The sequence below is a fragment of the Lactuca serriola genome, chromosome 5 (genome assembly GCF_051521515.1).
Source record: "Lactuca serriola cultivar US96UC23 chromosome 5, Lser_US96UC23_V15, whole genome shotgun sequence".
NCBI classification, from domain to species: domain Eukaryota; kingdom Viridiplantae; phylum Streptophyta; class Magnoliopsida; order Asterales; family Asteraceae; genus Lactuca; species Lactuca serriola.
The window spans coordinates 326004883-326027387 of record NC_136412.1 but is presented as its reverse complement, the minus strand read 5'-3'; the positions used below and the strand labels follow the sequence as shown (position 1 = coordinate 326027387).

The 22505-nt window shown below is 34.4% G+C and overlaps 1 protein-coding gene across 3 annotated transcripts; it reads right to left on the bottom strand.

Annotated features, from left to right (window-relative positions):
• Window positions 1–1338: 1338 nt before the first annotated feature.
• Window positions 1339–22061, bottom strand: LOC145055154 (dihydroorotate dehydrogenase). 3 transcript variants are annotated; one of them, XM_079003448.1, is made up of 4 exons: window positions 21914–22061; window positions 21272–21432; window positions 1813–1887; window positions 1339–1647 (listed from the first exon to the last, which is right to left on the bottom strand). In XM_079003448.1, exons 2-4 carry the CDS (start codon window positions 21422–21424, stop codon window positions 1486–1488), a joined length of 390 nt encoding a protein of 129 aa, XP_078859574.1. In that variant the 5' UTR covers window positions 21425–21432; window positions 21914–22061; the 3' UTR covers window positions 1339–1485. The 3 variants fall into 3 exon arrangements, with proteins under 3 accessions (XP_078859574.1, XP_078859575.1, XP_078859576.1); XM_079003450.1 differs by lacking the exons at window positions 1339–1647; window positions 1813–1887 and adding exons at window positions 11937–12102; window positions 12258–12321; XM_079003449.1 differs by lacking the exons at window positions 1339–1647; window positions 1813–1887 and adding an exon at window positions 10539–10808.
• Window positions 22062–22505: the final 444 nt, after the last annotated feature.

Below are 22505 nucleotides of genomic sequence, written 5' to 3'. Positions count from 1 at the left end.
CTATCCACATCCCTTTTAATAAAAAAAAACTGGTATTTTTTTATTAAAAAACACAATAATAATAATTTGTATATCATTTTTGGGATTTTTTTTATTCTCTTTAATAAATATCATTACTACAATCATAAATATACCATCTAAATACAAGTCCTAAATAGAGCTTCATGATATATCTGGCCTAGAAACGCACTACTTACAAAGAATGAAGAAGGTGAGTCGAAGATGGTACTAATGGGGGGCTATTGGGGGCTACTAGGGGTTTGTGGTGAAGATGTGTTGTTGGTGACGGAGTGTGGTGGAGGTGATGTGTAAATATGAGGTCTTTTATGTCAATGATGACCAGCTAAGAGGATGCAAAACCTGATAAAAGGTTAAAATGAACAAAATTAACATATATGAGGATTAATGAACACAAAAACATACTTTTGTTGATTTGTCTTAAGAAATATGTTTCAAGGCCACACAGTGTATAATGAAGCTCTATTTAGGAATAACAGCCTCTAATAAGCTTTTATTTCCTGATGTGTCGTTCGGTTGTGAAAAGATCTTCGATAAGTTGTAGTTTTATAGTAAACGTTTTACACCAAAGAGCTAAAAATTCAACAAGTAGCATTTGGCCTAGAAATGCACTTCTTGCGACAAATCAACAAAGTCCTCCTAAGTTATATAGGACATCGATGGTATATTTATGATTGTAGTAATGATATTTATTAAAAAGAATCAAAAAAATTCCAAAAATGATATATAAATTATCATTATTGTGTTTTTTAATAAAAAAAAATCTTTATGTTGACTTTTTTAATAAATAAATATAATTTTTTTCAAATAAATTTAGTATATATAAAAAAAATCTTTAGAAAAATCTTTAAACTTTAATTTTACTAACGAAAAAGTCATTCATATTTATTTATTTATTTATTTATTTGCATCTTAACACTTAAAATCGATCCTAACCACTTACAAGGATTATTTTGCAAGTGTTTACACATTTCAATGGTTAAATTGCAAAAATAAATAAATAAATCATGACTTTTGTGTCAAATAGAACCAAAATTTATAGATTTTTTTGCAGATTCCTCCGGCTGTATTAATATATTTAGTTATTTACTAACAAAACAAGGATATTGAAGTTAAGATTGCATAATTATAACTGTTTTTACTATGAAAATCAGTCTGATTACACTTATTTGTTACCTACAGAAATTAGTTTGATCAAACATTGCTAAACATACAATTATAAATTCAGTAACAATATTCAAATTTTCAACAAATTTCAAGGAAAACAATTTCAACCACTTGGACAACAATAAAAAAATAAAAAGTTGGATAACAAAAAGATACGAAAAAAATATCTATATTGTAGATCAAACACACGTGACTTAAAAAAGATTTTTGACTAAACATTAGAACATGTAGGTAAAATAACTTTTGTTCACGTTATAAAAATATATAATAAAACATTATATTTAAAAGTAGCTTCCATTCCTAATTCAACATGCTACAAACAAATTTGCCATTTGACAAAATTAGTCCCTCGGATTTCACTACCATGTCAAGAGTGAGAGGAACAAAACTTCGAGATGGGCCATAGAAATGTGGAAACACGTTGGACCCATCCACATCTTCATAAATCAATCCATCGCCAAGCTGAAACAAACAAGTCCAACTCACAAAACCAATTAATTCCATCGAATTGATTACATAAAATTAAATAATCAAAATCAAGTTAGTTTTAACTAGTAGCAAATTGACTATTTTACCCTAAATTATTATAGACGTGAGTGAAGATAATTGGACAGGTAATTGTACTACCTTTTTACAATCAATCTGGAGCAGGAAAAGATCCTTTGTAAAATTCAGGTAGAACGATTCTAAGACCCACTTTACCTGCAAAAGTTTCAATGATTTTTAGTAGTCGGATCATAATTTTATCCAATAACTTTACTAAAGTTGTTTAGATTTATACAAAAATAATGCATCTTATAGATGCAACACAAAGTTTTCGTATAAGATAATGTATAAACAACTAAAAGTTACATATTTTCACTTTGATTTTTCAACCCAAATTATTAAGCAAACAAAGTTTTCTTAGTTTCTTTTGTACGAGACTTGAAACCATGAAAACAGACTCATTAATAGCCAAGCAGCCTAATGACCAATCAAACTTCAAACCGTGAAAATTGAAAACACTAATTAAGTCGTTTCTTTGATTCCATTTGCAGCCCTCGTGCACAAAGTAATGAACTATCAACTCATTTCTTTGATAATTTCCCTCCAACAAAAAAAAAATAAGGATAAATTCCAACCAACAAAAGTTAATGATAAATTTCGACCAAGTGTACAAGCCATCTATGTGATAATTGTGTCATCAAAAATCCATCAAATGTATTTTGTCATTCCACTTGAGCATCCTAAATATGAAAAAAAAAATACAAACGAAAACCACAATAATATATACGCCAAAACATAGTATGTTACTCACGTGCTAGCCTGTCGCCAAGTCAATCAACGCATATCCTTGAAAGATTTTTGCATTTTGAAAATGTATGTATGTAACAAATATATATATATATATATATATATATATATATATATATATATATATATATATATATATATATATATATATATAGTAAGTACTTCAGATATGAAGAAATCCTTATCGGTGTCTTATAGCCACCAACTTCTCATTGAATTCATCTATTTGTTTGCTCGGCATAAGTGTGAACTAACAAGTAAAAGACATAGAACGGCTAGGGTTTCGTATTATTATCAAATAGGAGATACATTTATAGACTAGCTAATGAGCCAATATAAACCCAATACAAAATAAAATTCAAAATCTTATTAGGCTAACATTCCCCTTCAAACTCACAATGCAACAACAATAAACATTGAGAGTTTGTCAAAATTAGAAAATGAAATCGAAGAGTAGTAAATGGTTTCATAAGAATATCAGCAATCTGCAAAGTAGAAGGAACATAGGGAAGGGAGATAGTCCCTTCTAGAGATGATGTGTGAAATGACAATCAATCTCAATGTGTTTTATGCACTCATGAAACATTGAATTTTTGGCAATCATTATCGTACTCTCGTTGTCACAATACAAAACGATGTAGATGGAAACACAAGGATGTAGAACTATGTACCACGAAAATATCTCAAAATACGAAGAACAATTCTCTAATGAACAGTAGAATAAGTAGTGACAAAGTGGCTAACCACATGAACTGCATGAGTAATATCTGGTCTAGTGACAGTGAGGTAAACCAAACTCTCTACAATGGTATGATAAAGGCTTTGATCTAATAATGAGACCATCAGCTAGAGAATACTTTGCATTACTCTCTATAGGCATATCAACTGTCCAATCATCCTTGAGTCGTGCTCGTTCAAATAAATCTAAAATATACAGAAAAAAAAAAAAAAACCCTTTGGAGATTGAGCAATTTCAATCCCCAAGAAATAACGCAACAAGCTTATGTTTTTCATAGCAAAATGGTGAGCCAAATCATGCTTTAAAGACCATACCATCATGATCATCACCGGTAATGTAACACCCAAGTCGCCAGATAAGAACTCTTACTAATTATTTCATTTAATCATGGACTAGTCAAGAGTATGTTGGGCGTACACAAGGTACACACGACGTACTCCCTTTGCATGCGTGAATCGGGATAACCCTTGCATACGTTGGGCGTACCCATGCTACGTAGGGCGTACTCAAGCCAGGGGCAAACCCTAATTTTTAGGATTTGCACCCTATTTAAAGTTCATTAAGTCCTTCAAGTTCATCACCTTATCCGCTCCCATTGTCTTTTTGTGCTAAGCTCGAAACCATAGCCATCTTGAGGGCATTCTTGAGCTTACAAAGAGTTTTTGGGTGTTCTTTTGTGATCTTGAAGAAGAAGACTTGAGGAGAAGCTATAGACAAGGAGTTTGTAGATCCACAGATTGTTCATCATTTCTAGCTCATTGGAGGTATAAAGTCTGAAACTTGTTCATTCTAAGTCTAGATCTAAGTTTGGGGAAGAACTTAGTATATTTTGGTCCCATAACCTTGGTCTCATGGAGTATGGACTATTCCAGACCATTTTAGATGTCCTTTTAGACTCTTAAAGATGCATGAAGTCATAAAAATCGGATCTTGTGGGTTAGAACTCAACCATGCATGAGTTGGTGACCACTTAAGGAAAATAGAAGGCTAAATCCATGGTTTAAGCCCCATTAAGTCATGCAAAAGCATAAAGTTGGCAACTTTATGGCTTAATACACTTTAAGGACCAATACGTCGGACGTACTCTTAAGTACGTTGCGCATACTGGGCTTGCACCCCGATTTCGGATCAACTGCATAAGTGGGGTGTACGAGCCAGGTACATCGCGCGTAGGTCTGGCTGTTGGTTTTTGGAGTTTTGGGCTCAGGATTAGTTGGCTTTTTGCCAAATTTGGGTTTAGGCTTTGGGCCCTTTTGTGGTATCAGGTCATTTGTGGGCTTTAGGTCATTATGAAGCTCTCGGGCCTATGTTGGGCCTTAGGGTCCTTTTTGTTGGACTTGGAATACCTTTTGGGCCAGTATGGATTCGGGCCTCGATGGGTTAGGCCCAATAAGGCGATGACTAAAGTTTGGACCAACGGATTGGATTATGGGCCTAATTTCTAATTAGGGTTTCATTATTTGTGATTTAGTGAGAGGATTGTGCGAGTTAACATCTTGAGTGTGATTTGATACCTTCAGTCTGAGGTGAGTTTCGTTCACTGTATTTGTGGGTCGAAGGCACCAATGTTGGCCCACTAGATTATGTTTGTAGTATGATGATTATCTTCGTGATAATTATCTGTTATGCTTGTATCTGGTTGATGTCACTGTAACTCTTATTGTTATGATTATATGTGTTAATAGTAGGGGGTGAAATAGACTCGATAGCGGTTGAAAGATACCAAAGAGGTGAAATAGACCTAGTACCGGTTGAAAGATACTGAAGGGGATGAAATAGACCCAATATGTTTTTTACTGTAGTATATGTATGGTATGCGGTATTTTGGGGGAGCTCACTAAGCTATATGCTTACAGTTTTCAATTTATGTTTTAGGTACTTCCAACTCAAAAAGGAAGGGTCTGGCCTGATCGCACCGCATCCGCCCGTATTTTCCACATTATATGATTTTGGGATTTGTACTCTGATTTTATTACACTATGACGCATCTTTGGATGTTTTGACATGTTCATCAGACATTTTGGAATGAATTAAAAATGAAATTTTTATCTGTAAATTTTGGGACGCTTCAAGTAATAATCATGTCATCGACATATAAGGAAAAAATAATCCGACCTATACTCGTACACCGAATAAATAGAGTTGAATCATGATTACTTGGTCGAAAACCAAACGAAGTAATCATCATATAAAATTTCTCAAACCAAGCACGAGGGGCTTGTTTGAGACCATATAGTGTCTTCCGAAGTCAACAAACTTCACCTGGTTGGTGAGCAATACCTAGGGGAGGAAACACATATACTTCCTCATGAAGATCACCATTCAAGAACGCATTCTTAACATCCATCTGATAAATCTCGCATTGGCAAATGGAAGAAACTGTAATCAATGTGCGAACAGTCATCATTTTTACAACATGAGCAAAAGTTTCCTCATAATTCATACCCTAATTTTGTGCGTACCCTTTCGCAACAAGTCTGGCAACGCTCAACGGATCAATTAGACTTTGTTTTGATTTTATATATCCAATGACAACCAATCGTGTGATTTTTGGGCAAAAACAGAACCAGATCCCCTGTACGAGTCTGATAAAGAGTTGCAAATTCCTCAGCCATAGCGGTCTGTCAAAAGGGATCATAGACAGCCTCTTTGTACGATGATGGCTTAGAGAGACAATGTACATTAACAATAAGTGAGGCAAACACTACAATAAGTGAGGCAAACACTGGTAAGTAAAAGTAATAAAAAAAAGTCAAAAAGCTTTGTGGACTTCTTATTTCGAAAAGGCCTCGATGGTGGAGGATTCTGATCAACTGTAAGCAAAGGATCAACGACGGGTGGTTGATCAGCGGCAGATGGTAGATCAGGTGGTGGATCAGTAACGGATGTTGGATCAGTGGCAAGTGATGTATCATCAACATCAATGTTAAATGGATCAATAGTATGAAACTCCTCTTGAGTTGCATCATGTGACTGAACAGGAACGCTATAGAACAGAATGTGTTCTAAAAAGAGTGACATTGCGAGAGACATACAATTTTGTATTCGACGGATCATAACATTGATAACCTTTCTGACCAATATTATATTCCAAAAATACACAAAGGACTGATTTTGAAGACAACGTATCTCCCTCTACATGAGGCTTCATGACAAAGCAGGTACACCAAAACACTCGTAATGAAGAATAATTTGGAAGTCACCCAAACAAAATTTTATAAGGAGACTTCCCCGAAGTGTGCAATACGAATGCGATTAATAACATAAGTGACGATAATAAAAGCTTCTCCCCAAAAGATATTGGGAACTTGAACAGAGAACAGTAACGATCTTACAGTTTCTAATTGATGTCGATGTTTTCTTTTTACAACACCGTTCTGTTGATGGGTGTCTATATATGATAACTGATGCATAGTACCATCAGAAATTGTTTAAAACCATTGGAGGTAACCGGGGATTGGAATGCACAATATCAATGGAAACAAATGACACTTTTATTAAACGGTAAAACAGAAAATTTTCCAGTTTACATACACAACAATAAAAAATATCATCAGTTTTCAAAGAACCTAACAAACCAGTGGAAACCAAAAACTATAAACATGATGCTAACACATGTCCCAAACGAGAATGTTAAAGATACTAAAAGGTGGAAACGAGGAATGTGGCTGAAGCTGTCCAGAAGACTGAGACTGTGCAGGTGATCTGGTCTGTTGTTGTTGATTTCCCTTGCTTAACAACAAAGGACAATTTGTTTTCCAATGGTTCTTCTTACAGAAAGCACACTAATTAAATGCAACTTTAGGACCATTCTGGTTTGAAGACCGAGGTCGTTGTCGAACAGCAAAGACAGTAGGAGTGGCTGTTTTGGGACCTTTGTCAGTATGGGACTTGATACGAGTTTCTTCAGCAATCAACTTGTGAACAACCAAATCAACCGTGGGAAGAGGTGTGCGATGCAAGATTGATCCACGCAAGCATTCAAAATCTGAACGTAATGTCATCAAGAACTGAACCAAACGTTGCTCTTCCTTTCTATCAGTATAAGGCTTAAAAGCCTTCAGCTCAGCAGGTTCTATAAGAGCCAACTGATCTCACCAATCTGACATAGCTGCATAGAATTCTTGATCACTAAGATTGTTCTGTTGAAGGGCTCGAATATCAAACTCTAACTGGTACTGTTTTGCAAAATTAGACTGAGTATATAGCCTATCCAAGTGATCCCAAACCTCCTTTGTTGTGTCATACTTCGTCAACTGAGTACCAATAGACTGGATAACATAACTATTAATCCAAGTAATGATCTTGGAGTTATCAGTCTCCCATGAATCCAATAAGGTTGTATAATTCACAGCTTTGTCATTTGTTGGTTTTTTCTTGTCACCTTTAACAATGCCCCACATACCCTTGCCTCGTAAGAAATTCTTCATTACTACCTCCAATAGACATAGTTCTTGCCATTGAGTTGGGTACTAATGGACTGAAGAGAATCATCTTTCATGACCATATTTCCAATAACAGTTCGATCCGCACAACATCGTGTCTACCACAGCTCGCCCTCAAAAACGAAAATACAAATAATCAATCGCGCTCTGATACATGTGAACTAACAAGTAAAAGACATAGAACGGCTAGGGTTTCGTATTATTATCAAATAAGAGGTATAAATACAAAAGAAGGTAAAGACGTAATTTATAGACTAGCTAATTAGGATTTCCTAGCTAATCAGCCAACATAAAACCCAATACAATAATTACCAACTAGTTAAAGATATGTCAGTGTAGATCGTAGCTAAACTTGTGCACAAACTAAGGCTTTCGCGGTCTCGATGCTAAGCAAACTTCTATACTAATCTATGACATGATCATTGGTACTAAATGTTGACTCTGATGTAACCATAGAGATCGGCATTTCCAGGTGTAACATCCCCCTTTGGCACGTATCACAATATTGTCCGTTTTGGGCTCCCGGCACAAAAACTTCCCAAGGGTAACCCATCCCTGAATTGCTCTCGCCCAGACACGCTTAACTACAGAGTTCTTATGGGATATGCTGCCCTCATGACTTTAAAACGCGTTGTGACTAGGAAGGTATCCACACCCCTTATAAGGAAATGTTTCGTTCTCCTTCCAAGCTGATGTAGGATCAGGTGCAACTCACCTTCTGAAGATACCTGTCACCACATCTGGCATTTCCTTTGTCTCTTCAGTAGTAAGTTGATATAACCTTCCTTTGGCTTTCCCAGCTTCTGGTCCATTTCTGTTAGTGCCTGCTATTGCTTTTATTGGATGAACATTCTTAGGCTTTGGGCAATTGTTCGCAAGATGCTCAGCTGAATCGTAATTGTAGCATGTCTTGTTCCTAGGACAGTTATTCATCATATGGCCAGGTTGACCACACTTGTAGCATACATTTCTGCCCATCATACATTCCCCTGTAAGCTTCTTATTGCATTTGGGACAAGTTGGTTTGTCAATTGTTATTGCACCTTCTTTTCTTGTCTTCTTGAATGCTCGACTAAAATTCTTCCCTTCAAACTTTCTTTTCTCACTTGACTGGTAGTTGTATGGCTCATACCCATCTTTCTCAGCTAGGATTGCTAGTTTCAGGCCTTCTTCAAAGGTCTTTGGCCGAGACATGTTGACAAGCCTTTGTAAATCTTTTCTTAAACTAGTTAGGAAACGTTTTACCTTGCTAGTTTTTGTTGCATGTCAGTTGCAAATCGAGACTTTTCCAGAAATGTCTCTGCATATTCTTCTACTGACTTGTTTCCTTGTTTTAGTTTAATGAATTCCTCTTCCATCATATTCAAACGCTTGGGCAAAATTTGTTATCGACCAGATTCTTGAATTCCTCCCATGTCATTGATGATATGCTTTTGTGATGCCACGGCTAGTTTGAATGGTTTTCCACCAATGGAGGGCGTTCAACTTCAGTTTAATTGAAGCATACCTTACTCGTTGGTCGATGGCGCACTGACACGTCTGGAAACAGCTCTCCATGTCATCAAGCCAATTCATCGTTGCTATGGATCCTCCTTTTCCGTTAAACTCAGAAAGACCTGTAGTAGTAAATGCTTTGTAGTCGCATCCGTCAGTATGACCATTATCATGTTCGAGCCTTGTATGATTTTCTTCAAGCGTTCCACGCATCGAGCTTTGATTCATAACCAATTGAATTTGAGCTATTATAGTTAGGAGACTTTCTTGGAGGCTTCGAGAGATTTATGCGGCTATATCAACTCCTCTAGCAGAGTTGTCTAGAATTGATGTAGGTCCGCTTCCTTGTCCCGATGGTCTTGTATTTCTTGGGTTGTTTCTATTCCTTTCTCGAGTATTCATTCTACAAAATATCACTAATAATATGAATAACCTTTATATTACATATGCGTCAATACAAAATTTGGGACATATAACATCAAAACTTAAGCAAATATTAAGGTTTCCTTTTTCTTGTCCCATGCTACAGATATGAGTACCTTTCACTACATTATATATATATATATATATATATATATATAATTCGAAATGATAGTTATATGGATAATAGTAGGCATCTAATATGTCTTGATATCGTCGAGAAATTGGGGAACCAGAATGTCTTTGGTACTAAGTTGACATATTTTTATTCGTTTAATCCAGAATGTAGCCTTCCTTGCTATGTTGATGATTTTACTTTTCAAGAAGCATAGCTAATCTCTGATCTTCATTGGATTAGATCGCTTTGCAACTTTCAAGTCCATTTTATATCTTTAATTGATGGTATCCTGATCGTAAATCGATTTTCGAGAAAATACCTTGCTCCTTGCAATTGATCGAATAAATCATCTATCCGGCGTAAATGATATCGATTTTTTATCGTGACTTTATTTAATTCTCGATAGTCGATACACATTCGCATGGTCTCATCCTTCTTTTTAACAAACAATATTGGTGCTCCCCAAGGTGACGAGCTTGGGCGAATAAACCCTTTGTCAAGTAGTTCTAGCAACGGGGTACCGCTTCAGGTACCAAATCAATACAAAATTCAACTTGTCTATCATGTGGTAATCCAGGTAGCTCGTCAGGAAATACTTATGGATAATCACCCACTACCGGTACCCCTTCTGTTGATTTCTTTTCTTTTTTAGTATCTATCACGTATGCTAAGTAGGTTTCACATCCTTTGAGCATTGACTTTCTTGCCTTTAAAATTGAGATAAGATTGACATGATTTTTTCTATGACTACAATAAACAATTATCTCTTTGTCAATTTTATCTTCAACCTTTACCATCTTCTTATGACATATTATATAGGCTCGATTTTCAGACATCCAGTCCATACTAATTATGACATCAAATTCCCAAATAAATATTGGCAATAGTTTAATGGCAAAGTGACATCTATACTCGAGTTCTCATTTCGAGCATTTAGATCTTCATCTTGCTCTAAAACTCTTTCATACTCTTCCCAATCTACCATTCCAAAATTTCAGTCTTCATTTTTGTCGATTCCTCCTATACTGACTTGTTCGATGATTTTGATATTTTCTTGCATATACGAATATTCAATTTGATCTTCTTGGATTTGATCGTCGTCTAATTCTGCCATCTACTAAAAAATTAAATTTATTAATAATAATGACAAAATAAGATATATTTTTTTATTTTTTTTAGATAAAATATTAATATTTTGGGGAAATTAGAAAGTTTTCCCTATCTATTGATTCTATATATATATATATATATATATATATATATATATATTGCTTCTTTAGAGTGTGGAGGTTTAATCAAGCAGGGAGTGGTAATAACCGAGCTCGTCTTGCATCTGGAGTATTTGGACTCGGTTTTCATCTAAAAGTTGGGTTTTTAGTTCCATTTTTGCTCTTGTTTCTTTAAGTTCTTCTTCCAAAGCCATGATATAAGTTCTCTAATTGTATGCTTCTTGCTGAGCGAGATAACATTGTTAATTGGCCTCAGTAATCATGTTTAGCAGCTCGTTTATATAAGCAGAGTTCTGGTTTGCAAAATCATAGTGATTCTCTCCAACATAAGATGCAACATCTGGTGGTGGAGGATGCGCCACACAAGGTGGAGGTATAACCTCTTCTTCTGGCCAAATCATCTCTTCCCATGGAAGCTTGCTTATGAAGTTGCTATTGGTTTCTGAGAGTTCATCATCAGAGATGAAAATAATTGGTGCAAGGTTTTAGTATGGACCAACTTGATTAATCGGCATCAGACATTCCAAAGGGTGATTTATTGGGTTTGGTTCCTTGCGCCTAACTCCAGAAGGGCCTTCACCGACTAAAACATCTATTCGTGACAGAGTATATCTATATATATAATTATATAAAGAAAATCAAAGCTTGCTTATGAAGTTGTTATTGGCTTCTGAGAGTTCATCATCAGAGATGAAAATAATTGGTGGAAGGTTTTGGTATGGACCAACTTGATTAATCGGCATCGGACATTCTAGATGGTGAATTATTGGGTTTGGTTCCTTGCGCCTAACTCCAGAAGGGCATTCACCGACTAAAACATGTATTCGTGACAGAGTATATATATATATATATATATATATATATATATATATATATATATATAAAGAAAATCAAAGCTATTAAATCTTTATTTTTAATTTAAGTCTAAGTCTAAGTTAGTCTTAGTTAAACCTAGATCATTTAGACTAACGCTCTGATACCAACTTGTCATGCCCCGTCCCTGCTGGTACTAATGTTTAATTTAACTATGTCATTTAGTAAAAACATATTTATTACATAAACAGAAATTTATTACATATAAACTGGTAAACAGGGAATATAAAATACTATCTTAGTAACTTATTTCACTTCAACTTATTTATATAAAACTACTTCATGTGGTCTCTTACTCCTTCTGTCCTGAAATACATACAAAAATACATAAACTTTTAAACTTAGTAAGTAGTTATGGTTTTGATCATTTAAGACTAATAATTTACGCATGCTTTAAAACATTTCTTTGAGATCTCATGGTTACATGTAAGTAGGTCAAAACTGGTAAGAGGTTATCTAACCTCGGGATCCATAAAAGGCTGCCCCATACGGTCCGGTTGCAAGTCGATCCTTCATACCATACCCCTGTACGATGGGTATTTAAATGGCCAAACTTAACATGTATAAAACTTTCATGCTATCTTGATAATATACCATAAACATGCTCTTTAAAACATTAAGCACTTATAAAGTAGTATAACTAATGTACTATAAAACATGTTTTTAAAACATTAAACAATTAATCATGGCAAAGCAATTTACAACATATTATAGCATGTATGTATCTCATTAAATCACATAAGTACTCACTTTGTTTTAGTTTGAACGTTTATGCTTCTAAAGCATTCCTTCTACTAATTATTTGTAAATGTTTGTTTTGGAATGAAGAAAATGGTAATATGGTTAGTTATTTATAGATGAATTAGGTGCATTACATCTTTTGTTCTTTATGCTTTAGACATGGTACTCTCATAGGAATATGACACATATTGTACTTGTTTCATCTTATCTAAAGCATAAAAAACAACTACAATATGTGTCATATTCCTATGAGAATACCATGTCTAAAGCATAAAGAACAAGAGATGTAATGCACTTAATTTCATCTATAAATAGCTAACTATATTACCATTTGTCTTCATTCCAAAACAAAATCATTTACAAATAATTAGCGGAAGGAAAGCTTTAGAAGCATAAATGTTCAAGCTAAAGCAAAGTGAGTACTTATGTGATTTAATGGGATACATACATGCTATAATATGTTGTAAATTACTTTGCCATAATTAATTGCTTAATGTTTTAAAAGCATGTTTTATAGTACATTAGTTATACAACTTTATTATTGCTTAATGTTTTAAAGAGCATGTTTATGGTATATTATCAAGATAACATGAACGGTTTATACATGTAAAGTTTGACCATTTAAATACTCATTGTACGGGGGTATGGTATGAAGGACCGACTTGCAACCGGACCTTATGGGGCAGTCTTTTATGGATCTTACCAGTTTTGGCCTACTTACATGTAACCATAAGATCTCAAAGAAATGTTTTAAAGCATGCGTAAATTATTACTCTTAAATGATCAAAACCATAACTACTCACTAAGCTTAAAAGTTTATGTATTTTTGTATGTATCTCAGGACAGAAGGAGTAAGAGACCACATGAAGTATTTTTGTATGTATCTCAGGACAGAAGGAGTAAGAGACCACATGAAGTAGTTTTATATAAATAAGTTGAAGTGAAATAAGTTACTAAGATAGTATTTTATATTCCCTGTTTACCAGTTTATATGTAATAAATTTCTCTTTATGTAATAAATATGTTTTTACTAAATGACATAGTTAAATTAAACATTAGTACCAGCAGGGGCGGAACATGACAAGTTGGTATCAGAGCCTTAGTCTTAATGATTTAGGTTAAACCAAGACTAACTTAGACTTGGACTTAAATTAAAAATAAAGATTTAATAGCTTTGATTTTCTTATATATATATATATATATATATATATATATATATATATATATATATATATATATTATACACTCTGTAACGAATACATGTTTCAATCGGTGAAGGCCCTTCTGGAGTTAGGCGCAAGGAACCAAACCCAATAAATCACCCTCTGGAATGTCCGATGCCAATTAATCAAGTTGGTCCATACCAAAACCTTGCACCAATTATTTTCATCTCTGATGATTAACTCTCAGAAACCAATAACAACTTCATAAGCAAGCTTCCATGGGAAGAGATGATTTGGCCAGAAGAAGAGGTTATACCTCCACCTTGTGTGGCGCATCCTCCACCACCAGATGCTGCATCTTATGTTGGAGAAAATCACTATGATTTTGCAAACCAGAACTCTGTTATATAAACGAGCTACTAAATATGATAACTGAGGCCAATCAACAATGTTATCTCGCTCAGCAAGAAGCATACGAGCAGAGAACTTATATCACGGTTTTGGAAGAAGAGCTTAAAGAAACAAGAGCAAAACTGGAACTTAAAACCCAGCTTTTAGATGAAAACCGAGTCCAAATACTCCAGATACAAGACGAGCTCGGTTATTACCACTACCTGCTTTATTAAACCTCCACACTCTAAAAATACAGCATAAGGATAATATATATATATATATATATATATATATATATATATATATATATTCGGAACATACAGAATCAACAAATAGGGAAAACTTTCTTATTTCCCTAAATTTTGACATCCTAAGTTATTCGAAATGTATAGAATCAACAGATAGGGAAAAAATTTCTTATTTCCCCAAATTTTGACATCTTAAGTTATTTCTTTAATATTAATATTTTATCTAAAAAAATAAAAAATATATATCTTATTTTGTCATTATTATTAATAAATTTAATCTTTTAGTAGATGGCAGAATCAGACGACGATCAAATCCAAGAAAATCAAATTGAATATTCGTATATTCAAGAAAATATTTAAATCATCGAACAAGTCAGTATAGGAGAAATCGACAACTATGAAGACGGAAATTTTGGAATGGTAGATTGGGAAGAGTATAATATGTCACAAGAAGATGGTAAAGGTTGAAGATAAGAATGGCAAGAAAGTCAATACGCAAAGGATGTGAAACCTACTTAGCATACGTGATAGATACTAAAAAGGAAAAGAAATCAACAGAAGGGGTACCGGTAGTGGGTGAATATCCATAAGTATTTCCTGATGAGCTACCTGGATTACCACCTGATAGACAAGTTGAATTTTGTATTGATTTGGTACCTGGAGCAGTACCCATAACACAAGCACCATATAGGCTAGCACCCTTTGAAATGCAAGAGCTTATGACCCAGTTGCAAGAACTACTTGACAAAGGGTTTATTCGCCTAAGCTCGTCACTTTGGGGAGCACCAATATTGTTTGTTAAAAAGAAGGATGAGACCATGCGAATGTGTATCGACTATCGAGAATTAAATAAAGTCACGATCAAAAATCGATATCATTTACCCCGGATAGATGATTTATTCGATCAATTGCAAGGAGCAAGCTATTTCTCGAGAATCGATTTACGATCAAAATACCATCAATTAAAGATATTAAAGGAAGATATTCCAAAAACAGCTTTCTGAACAAGATATGGGCATTACATGTTCCTAGTCATGTCTTTTGGCTTAACAAATGCACCAGCTGTTTTCATGGATCTCATGAATCGGGTATGTAAACCTTACTTAGATAAATTCATCATCGTATTCATTGATGACATTCTCATTTACTCCAAAAGCAAAGAGGAGCATGAACAACACTTGAGAATAATTGTGGAACTACTAAAGCGAGAAAAGTTTTATGCAAAATTCTCAAAATATGAATTTTGGATCCGAGAAGTCGAATTCTTGGGACATGTTATAAATGAAAAAGGTATCATGGTAGACCCAAGTAAAATTAAGTGCATTACAAAGTGGAAAACTCCATGTTTAGCAACGGAGATATGAAGTTTCCTTGGTTTAGCAGGTTACTAACGAAGGTTTATTCAAGACTTCTCCAAGATAGCAGCTCCACTAACAGCATTAACAAAGAAGGCATGTAACTTCAATTGGGGAACAACACAAGAAATTGCTTTTCAGACCTTGAAAAGTAAGTTAAGTAGTGCACCAATTTTAAGTTTACCAAAAGGAAGTGAAGACTTTGTGGTATATAGTGATGCCTCTAAGCAAGGATGGGGGTGTGTGCTTATGCAAAAGGGGAATGTAATTGCTTTTGCATCTCGACAATTAAAAGAACACGAGAAAGGATACCCAACACATGATTTAGAACTAGGTGCGGTAGTCATCCCGGAAGTAATAAGATGTAGAAAGACTTGAAAACTTTGTATTAGTGGCCGGGAATGAAGAAGTCAATTGCCAACTATGTTAAGAAGTGTCTCACATGTCTGAAGGTTAAGATTGAACACCAAAGGCCTTATGGAGAGTTACAACGATTAGATATTCCTGTTTGGAAATGGGAACATATCACTATGGACTTTGTAACAAGACTACCAAAAACACCAAAGGGTTTGGATGCAATATGGGTCATTGTAGATCGATTGACCAAAACTGCACAGTTCCTGCAAATTAAGGAAACACAAACATTGGAAACATTGGCCAAAATGTATATTGATGAAATTGATTCAAGGCATAGAGTGCCAATATCGATTATATCAGATCGAGATCGTCGTTTTGCTTCAAATTTTTGGAGAAGCTTCCAAAAGCAGTTGGGTTCACAAATGAAAATGAGTACGGCGTATCATCCCCAAACTGATGGTCAGAGTGAACGTACAACTCAAACCTTGGAAGATATGTTACGAGCATGTGCAATCGACCTAAAAGGGCATTGGGATACTCATCTACCTCTGATAGAATTCTCTTATAACAACAGTTACCATAGTAACATTAACGCAACACCATATGAAGCACTATATGGAAGAAAGTGCAGGACACATGTTTGTTGGATGGAAGTTGGTGAAAAGATGTTAATTGGACCTGATATCATCCAACAAACCGCTAACAAGGTAACTCAAATAAGAGAAAGGCTCAAAGTAGCACAAAATAGGTAGAAGATTTATGTCAATAAAAGGAGAAAACCTGTTGAATTCCAAGTTTGTGACAAAATGTTGTTGAAGGTATCACCATGGAAATGGGTCCTACGTTTTGGTAAAAAGGGGAAGCTACGACCACGATACATCGGACCATACAAGATAAGCGAAAAGATAGGTGCAGTGGCATATCAACTTGAGTTACCAGAGGAATTAAAAGCGATACACAACACTTTTCATGTATCCAACTTAAAGAAATGCATTACCGAAGAAGGCGTAGTAATCCCGGTAGAAGATGTCACAGTTGACGACAAACTTAACTTTGTAGAAAAACCAATTGCTATCACAGAACGTAAGGTCAGAAAACTTCGAAACAAGGAGATATCTTTATTATTAGTCTATTAGGATTGCTCTCATGGGTTGGAAGCAACATGGGAAGTCGAGTCAGAAATTCGCAATAAATACCCACACCTTTTCGAATAAAATTTCGAGGACGAAATTCTAATAAGGGTGAGAAGGTGTAACAGCCCAGTTTTCAGAGATAGAAAATTTTACAACAAAGGTATATTTTTATTGTTTATATAGATACATATAATTAAGTATATGACTCACTTGTATAAAGGAAAGCCATAAACAACTAATGATTGCTATAGAAAAAGGGTAGAAGATTTCATTAGCAAGAAAAGTTAAACCTAAGTAAGCAAGCACACAAGTAGCTTACAAATGCTTATATCATGCTTTCTAAGGAGCTTACAAGTTCTACAACATAGGAACAAGTCATATAAGCATAGAAGTCCATAGCTTGGTGACCAAGTAAACCTATAACTAGATTCTAGGCATAGATTTATAAGTTGTCCAGATTTTAATTAAGTTATAAATGACTAATCAAGGCTATAAGAAATGATGTGTAACACTCTAAGGAGATAAGATGAAACAAGTACAATGTGTCATATTCCTATGAGAGTATCATGTCTAAAGCATAAAGAACAAGAGATGTGATGCACCTAATTCATCTATAAATAGCTAACCATATTACCATTTTTCTTCATTCCAAAAAAAATCATTTACAAATAATTAGTAGAAGGAATGCTTTAAAAGCATAAAGGTTCAAGCTAAAGCAAAGTGAGTACTTATGTGATTTAATGGGATACATACATGCTATAATATGTTGTAAATTACTTTGCCATGATTAATTGTTTAATGTTTTAAAAACATGTTTTATAGTACATTAGTCATACATGCTATAATATGTTGTAAATTACTTTGCCATGATTAATTGCTTAATGTTTTAAAAACATGTTTTATAGTACATTAGTTATACTACTTTATTACTGCTTAATATTTTAAAGAGCATGTTTATGGTATATTATCAAGATAGCATGAATGTTTTATACATGTTAAGTTTGGTCATTTAAATACCCATCGTACGGGGGTATGGTATGAAGGACCAACTTGCAACCGGACCTTATGGGACATCCTTTTATGGATCCCAAGGTTAGCTAACCCCTTAACAATTTTGGCCTACTTACATGTAACCATGAGATCTCAAAGAAATGTTTTAAAGCATGCATAAATTATTGCTCTTAAATGATCAAAACCATAATTACTCACCGAGCTTAAAAGCTTATGTATTCACTTCACTGTTGGTCTCTTGACCTGCATCATCATACTTGTCAAATTCAAGCTCTACGTCAATAGTTGTGTCACAAAAACTACTTGACTTGTCACTACGTCTATTTTATACTTTTGTTTTCTCCACTTTATTCTTATAGTGGCTAAACAATTCATGAAGTGTCTTCACCACCTTTTGTAATATTTGTTTGTCTTTCTTAAAATTTTAGCATAAATTGTTTCAATGCAAAAGGCAACATATTGATTTTTGAAGCATAGATCCAAAGATAACTGCAACATATGTGATCTATATAGTCCAAATATTTATCAAAGTTAGCTTTCATCGACTTTTAGACCCGACAATTTGAACACGACACGAATATGAGTTTTCTTTGTATGGGTTTTAGAAATTCGTGTTTTGTGTCTTACGTGTGTCAAACATACGAATTTATCCGTTTACACATGTATATTACACGAATTAAATTTGTGTCGACACGCGACACGTATAGTCACAAATTAAAATCGCATAAATTCATGTTTATCCGTGTTTTGTGTAACACGATTAAAAACTTGTCTATTTGTGTCGTGCTCACGTTTGATACCCAAGATACGTTTTACAATTCGTGTCGTGTTTGTGTTTGCCAAATTCGTGTCATGTAAATTTGTGTCTAACACGTATACACGACACACAGACACAGATTGGCAGGTCTAGTCGACTGTGCCATATACATGACTCAAGTACGGGTGAACAAAAGAAAAATATGGCAAAGTCGATGAAAGCTAAATATGAAAAATATTAAGACGGCATGAATGACATGTTGTGGTTGTCTTGGATCCATGCTTCAAGATTCGATATGCAGTTTTTGCATTGAAACAATTTACTGTAAAAATTTCAAGAAAGGCAAACAAATACTAGGAAAGGTGGAGAATACTCTTCATAAATTATTCAACCACTACAAGAATAAAGTAGAGAAAACAAAAGCACAAAACACACAGGGTGGTGTTTCAAGACTAAGGTGTTGTTTGTTTTGGAAGTGGTTAAATGTCTTTTGTCTTTTTCCAAGTTTGCGGAAGAAGACGTGCACTTGCAAAACGTCTACCCGCCAGAAAGGAAAAGTGCTCAAAAAGTACTTTTGTAGAAAAACAAACGAGGCCTAAGAGTGAAGCGGATATTTATTTAGCAAAAGGAAAAGAAAAAGGGATGAATGTTTTGATATTTTAGGTTGGTGAAAAGCGAACTCGGTCAAATTCTCTATGTTGTCTAGACTAGCTAGACATATCTTGGCAATGTCGATCTTTACGGTTGCATCAGAATTCATATTTAGTATCATCGGTCGGATCATAGAAACCTTGATAGAAGTTTGCTTAGCATCGAGACCATAGAAGCCTTAATTTGTGCACAAGATTTGCTACGATCTACACTAGCGGATCTTGAGGTAGTTGGTACTATGTCGAGATAAACAAATAGAAGAATTGAATGAGAAGTTGGTCGCTAAATAAATTAGTAAAGTTTTCTTCATATATTTTGAGTTTTAACTTGATATTTGAAATACATATTAATATTATCATATTATTTGTTATGTAGATACATTTTCAATGCACAAAAAAATTTCCAAGGATGCTAAACAAAATGTAGATTGTTTGGCTAGCACGTAACATATTATGTTTAGGTGTATATTTCGTTTAAGTTATTGTGGATTTTCTTTTTTATGGTTTTTTTCATATTTAGGATGCTTAAGTGGAAAATGGCAAAATACATTTGATAGAATTTTTATAATGGCATGATATATCACATATATGACTTGGACACTTGATGGGAATTTATCCTTATTTTTTGTTGACAATAAAAAGATGTTTAGTGCGAATTTATCATGATGTTTTGTTTGTTGGAATTTATCCTTATTTTTTGTTGGTGAGAACTTATTAAAGAAATGGGGTAATAGTTAATAGTTCATTATTTGTGCTTGTGGGCTGCAAATGGAATCAATAAAATGACTCGATGGAATCAAAGAAATGACCTAATGTCTTAATGAGCCTGTTTTCACTTTTCACAATTTGAAGTTCGATTGGTGAACGAGCTGCTTGACTATTAACGGGCTTGTTTTCACAGTTTGAAGTCCACAACAAAAGAAACCGACAGTGGAAAAACCGCACAATGCATTCATGCAATCAAATATATTCACGATTTCAAAAAAAGTACCTACCTCATCAAAACGGCACCAAAGATGACAATCCATTTAAAACCGAAACCAAGCCATTGGAAAAACCGCACCCATCGATTTTTAGATTACAAAAACCGCAGCCTTCATTTTGCAGTTCGGTTTAGCCCAAAAACCGCACCATGCACACTAATCTAAATTGCGTTACAGCCATCTAAGTTGAACTATTAAAATTTAAGAACCAACCCATAATTAAGTAAGTATTATATTTTACTTGTAGTCTAAATTGTGATGTTTGGACTATGATTTTCTTGTGCTAGAAATTTATATATTTTATAGATCTGCCTAAATTATTATTTGTGACGTTAGATGTTAATCCTATATATATGGGATTAAAGAAACATTGCACCCAAACTTAGAATTTTTGTTTATTGGAAGCATTAAAGAAACATTGCACCCAAACTTTATGTTTAGTTGTTGAATTTTCTTTAATTTTGCTTTATCTAAGTTATTATGTTTGAAATTGTAAGATCTTAGGAGTTATTATGAATATTGAGGTTAAATCTTGTTATGGAAATTTGGGATGTTACAATATTATTTTATTAAAATTGGTGTATCGATGTGTTATTATACCTCAACAAACAAAACCTCATAATAAAATCAATCTAAATACCATATTAAGACAATGCAATTGAATGCAAAAGGAGAGATGAGAACCTGATTGAGCTTACTGAGATGGATAAAGCCAGAATCTTTGTCTAATTGTTGACCGAATGTACATCCACTTGTTTGCAGTTCTGACCACTCATCAGCAGTGCTAATTCTGTACACAAATTCTTCATTCTCGTTGAATACAATGTTTCCAGCCATTTCTGCACCTGCTTAATTCCAGCCAACTGATCAATGGATTGTGATGTTGTCCTCAAATCCATAAAAAGAAGCAATTGATTTTGGCACATATAGTGCCCTATTGAGAACATAATAGAAGCATAATCTGAATCACAATAAACTTGAGTTGAGGATATATGATGAAGTTACTTCAAAAAATGGCAAAAATTTCAGCTATGCCCAGCATCCCAGTATTGAATAAGCTCTGTAAATGAACTTTTCAAAAAGCTAGCAGAAAGTAGGGTTTATAACCACACAAATAGCACATGGTAGATCTCTGAATAAACTCGATTCCATACGCTTTAGAGAAACCAGGAGAAATCAACCAGTACTAATGACCATAAAACCAAAAACAATTGATGAATTTGTCCCTTTTGTAGAGTGTAATAAAAAATTATGTACAAACCCTCGATCAAAATATGTGCTTGATAAGTGAGAGAGTGAAATTGCATCAGGAGACGATCTACATACCTCAGCACCAAGCGACGCCCACCAATGTTGACGTACGGATGGCTACACCGGCCGATAGAAGAGACGTGATGTCTGAGCAAGGCAAGAGTCCAGGCCTTCAGTGGGAGCATATAGGGTTTTGTGCGAGTTAGGGGGTGTTTGGGGTAAAAGATCTTTTGGCAAATGTTTAAAAAAGCTAGGTTTTCTTGATTTTTCTAAAAAGTCAGTTTTCCTTTTTTTAAAAATCCAAAAGGAGCTTTTAAGGAGCTTTCCCTAAACATCTTTTGTTTGTTATCTTTTTCCAAAAGTTCTTTTGCTCTCTCAAAAGATATCCCAAACACCCCCTTAGGATGTTAAAAATATCCGAAACCAGCGGTAAAACCGAACATGAAACTTTTGAGCAGGTAAATGGTTATGGTACGGAATATGAGATATTTTCTTAAAAAATTTGTGGATTTTGGTCTTGGAATTGTTATGGACTTATGGTATTGAGGATTTAGGCAATCGGGTGTAAGTAATATGCTATTACACTAGGTGTGAGACCCGTATATTATACGGGTTGATTTTTTAAAAAAGTTTTAACATTAAAGTGTAAACAAAAAATATTTTTTAA

Coding starts and splice junctions, on each gene's coding strand:
- LOC145055154 (XM_079003448.1), bottom strand. CDS start 21,424: ATGGCTGGAAACATTGTATTCAACGAGAATGAAGAATTTGTGTACAGA. Junction 1,888..21,271: donor ATCTCAGTAAGCTCAATCAG/GTTCTCATCTCT, acceptor AAACTTTTGCAG/GTAAAGTGGGTCTTAGAATC. Junction 1,648..1,812: donor TCCAGATTGATTGTAAAAAG/GTAGTACAATTA, acceptor TGTTTGTTTCAG/CTTGGCGATGGATTGATTTA.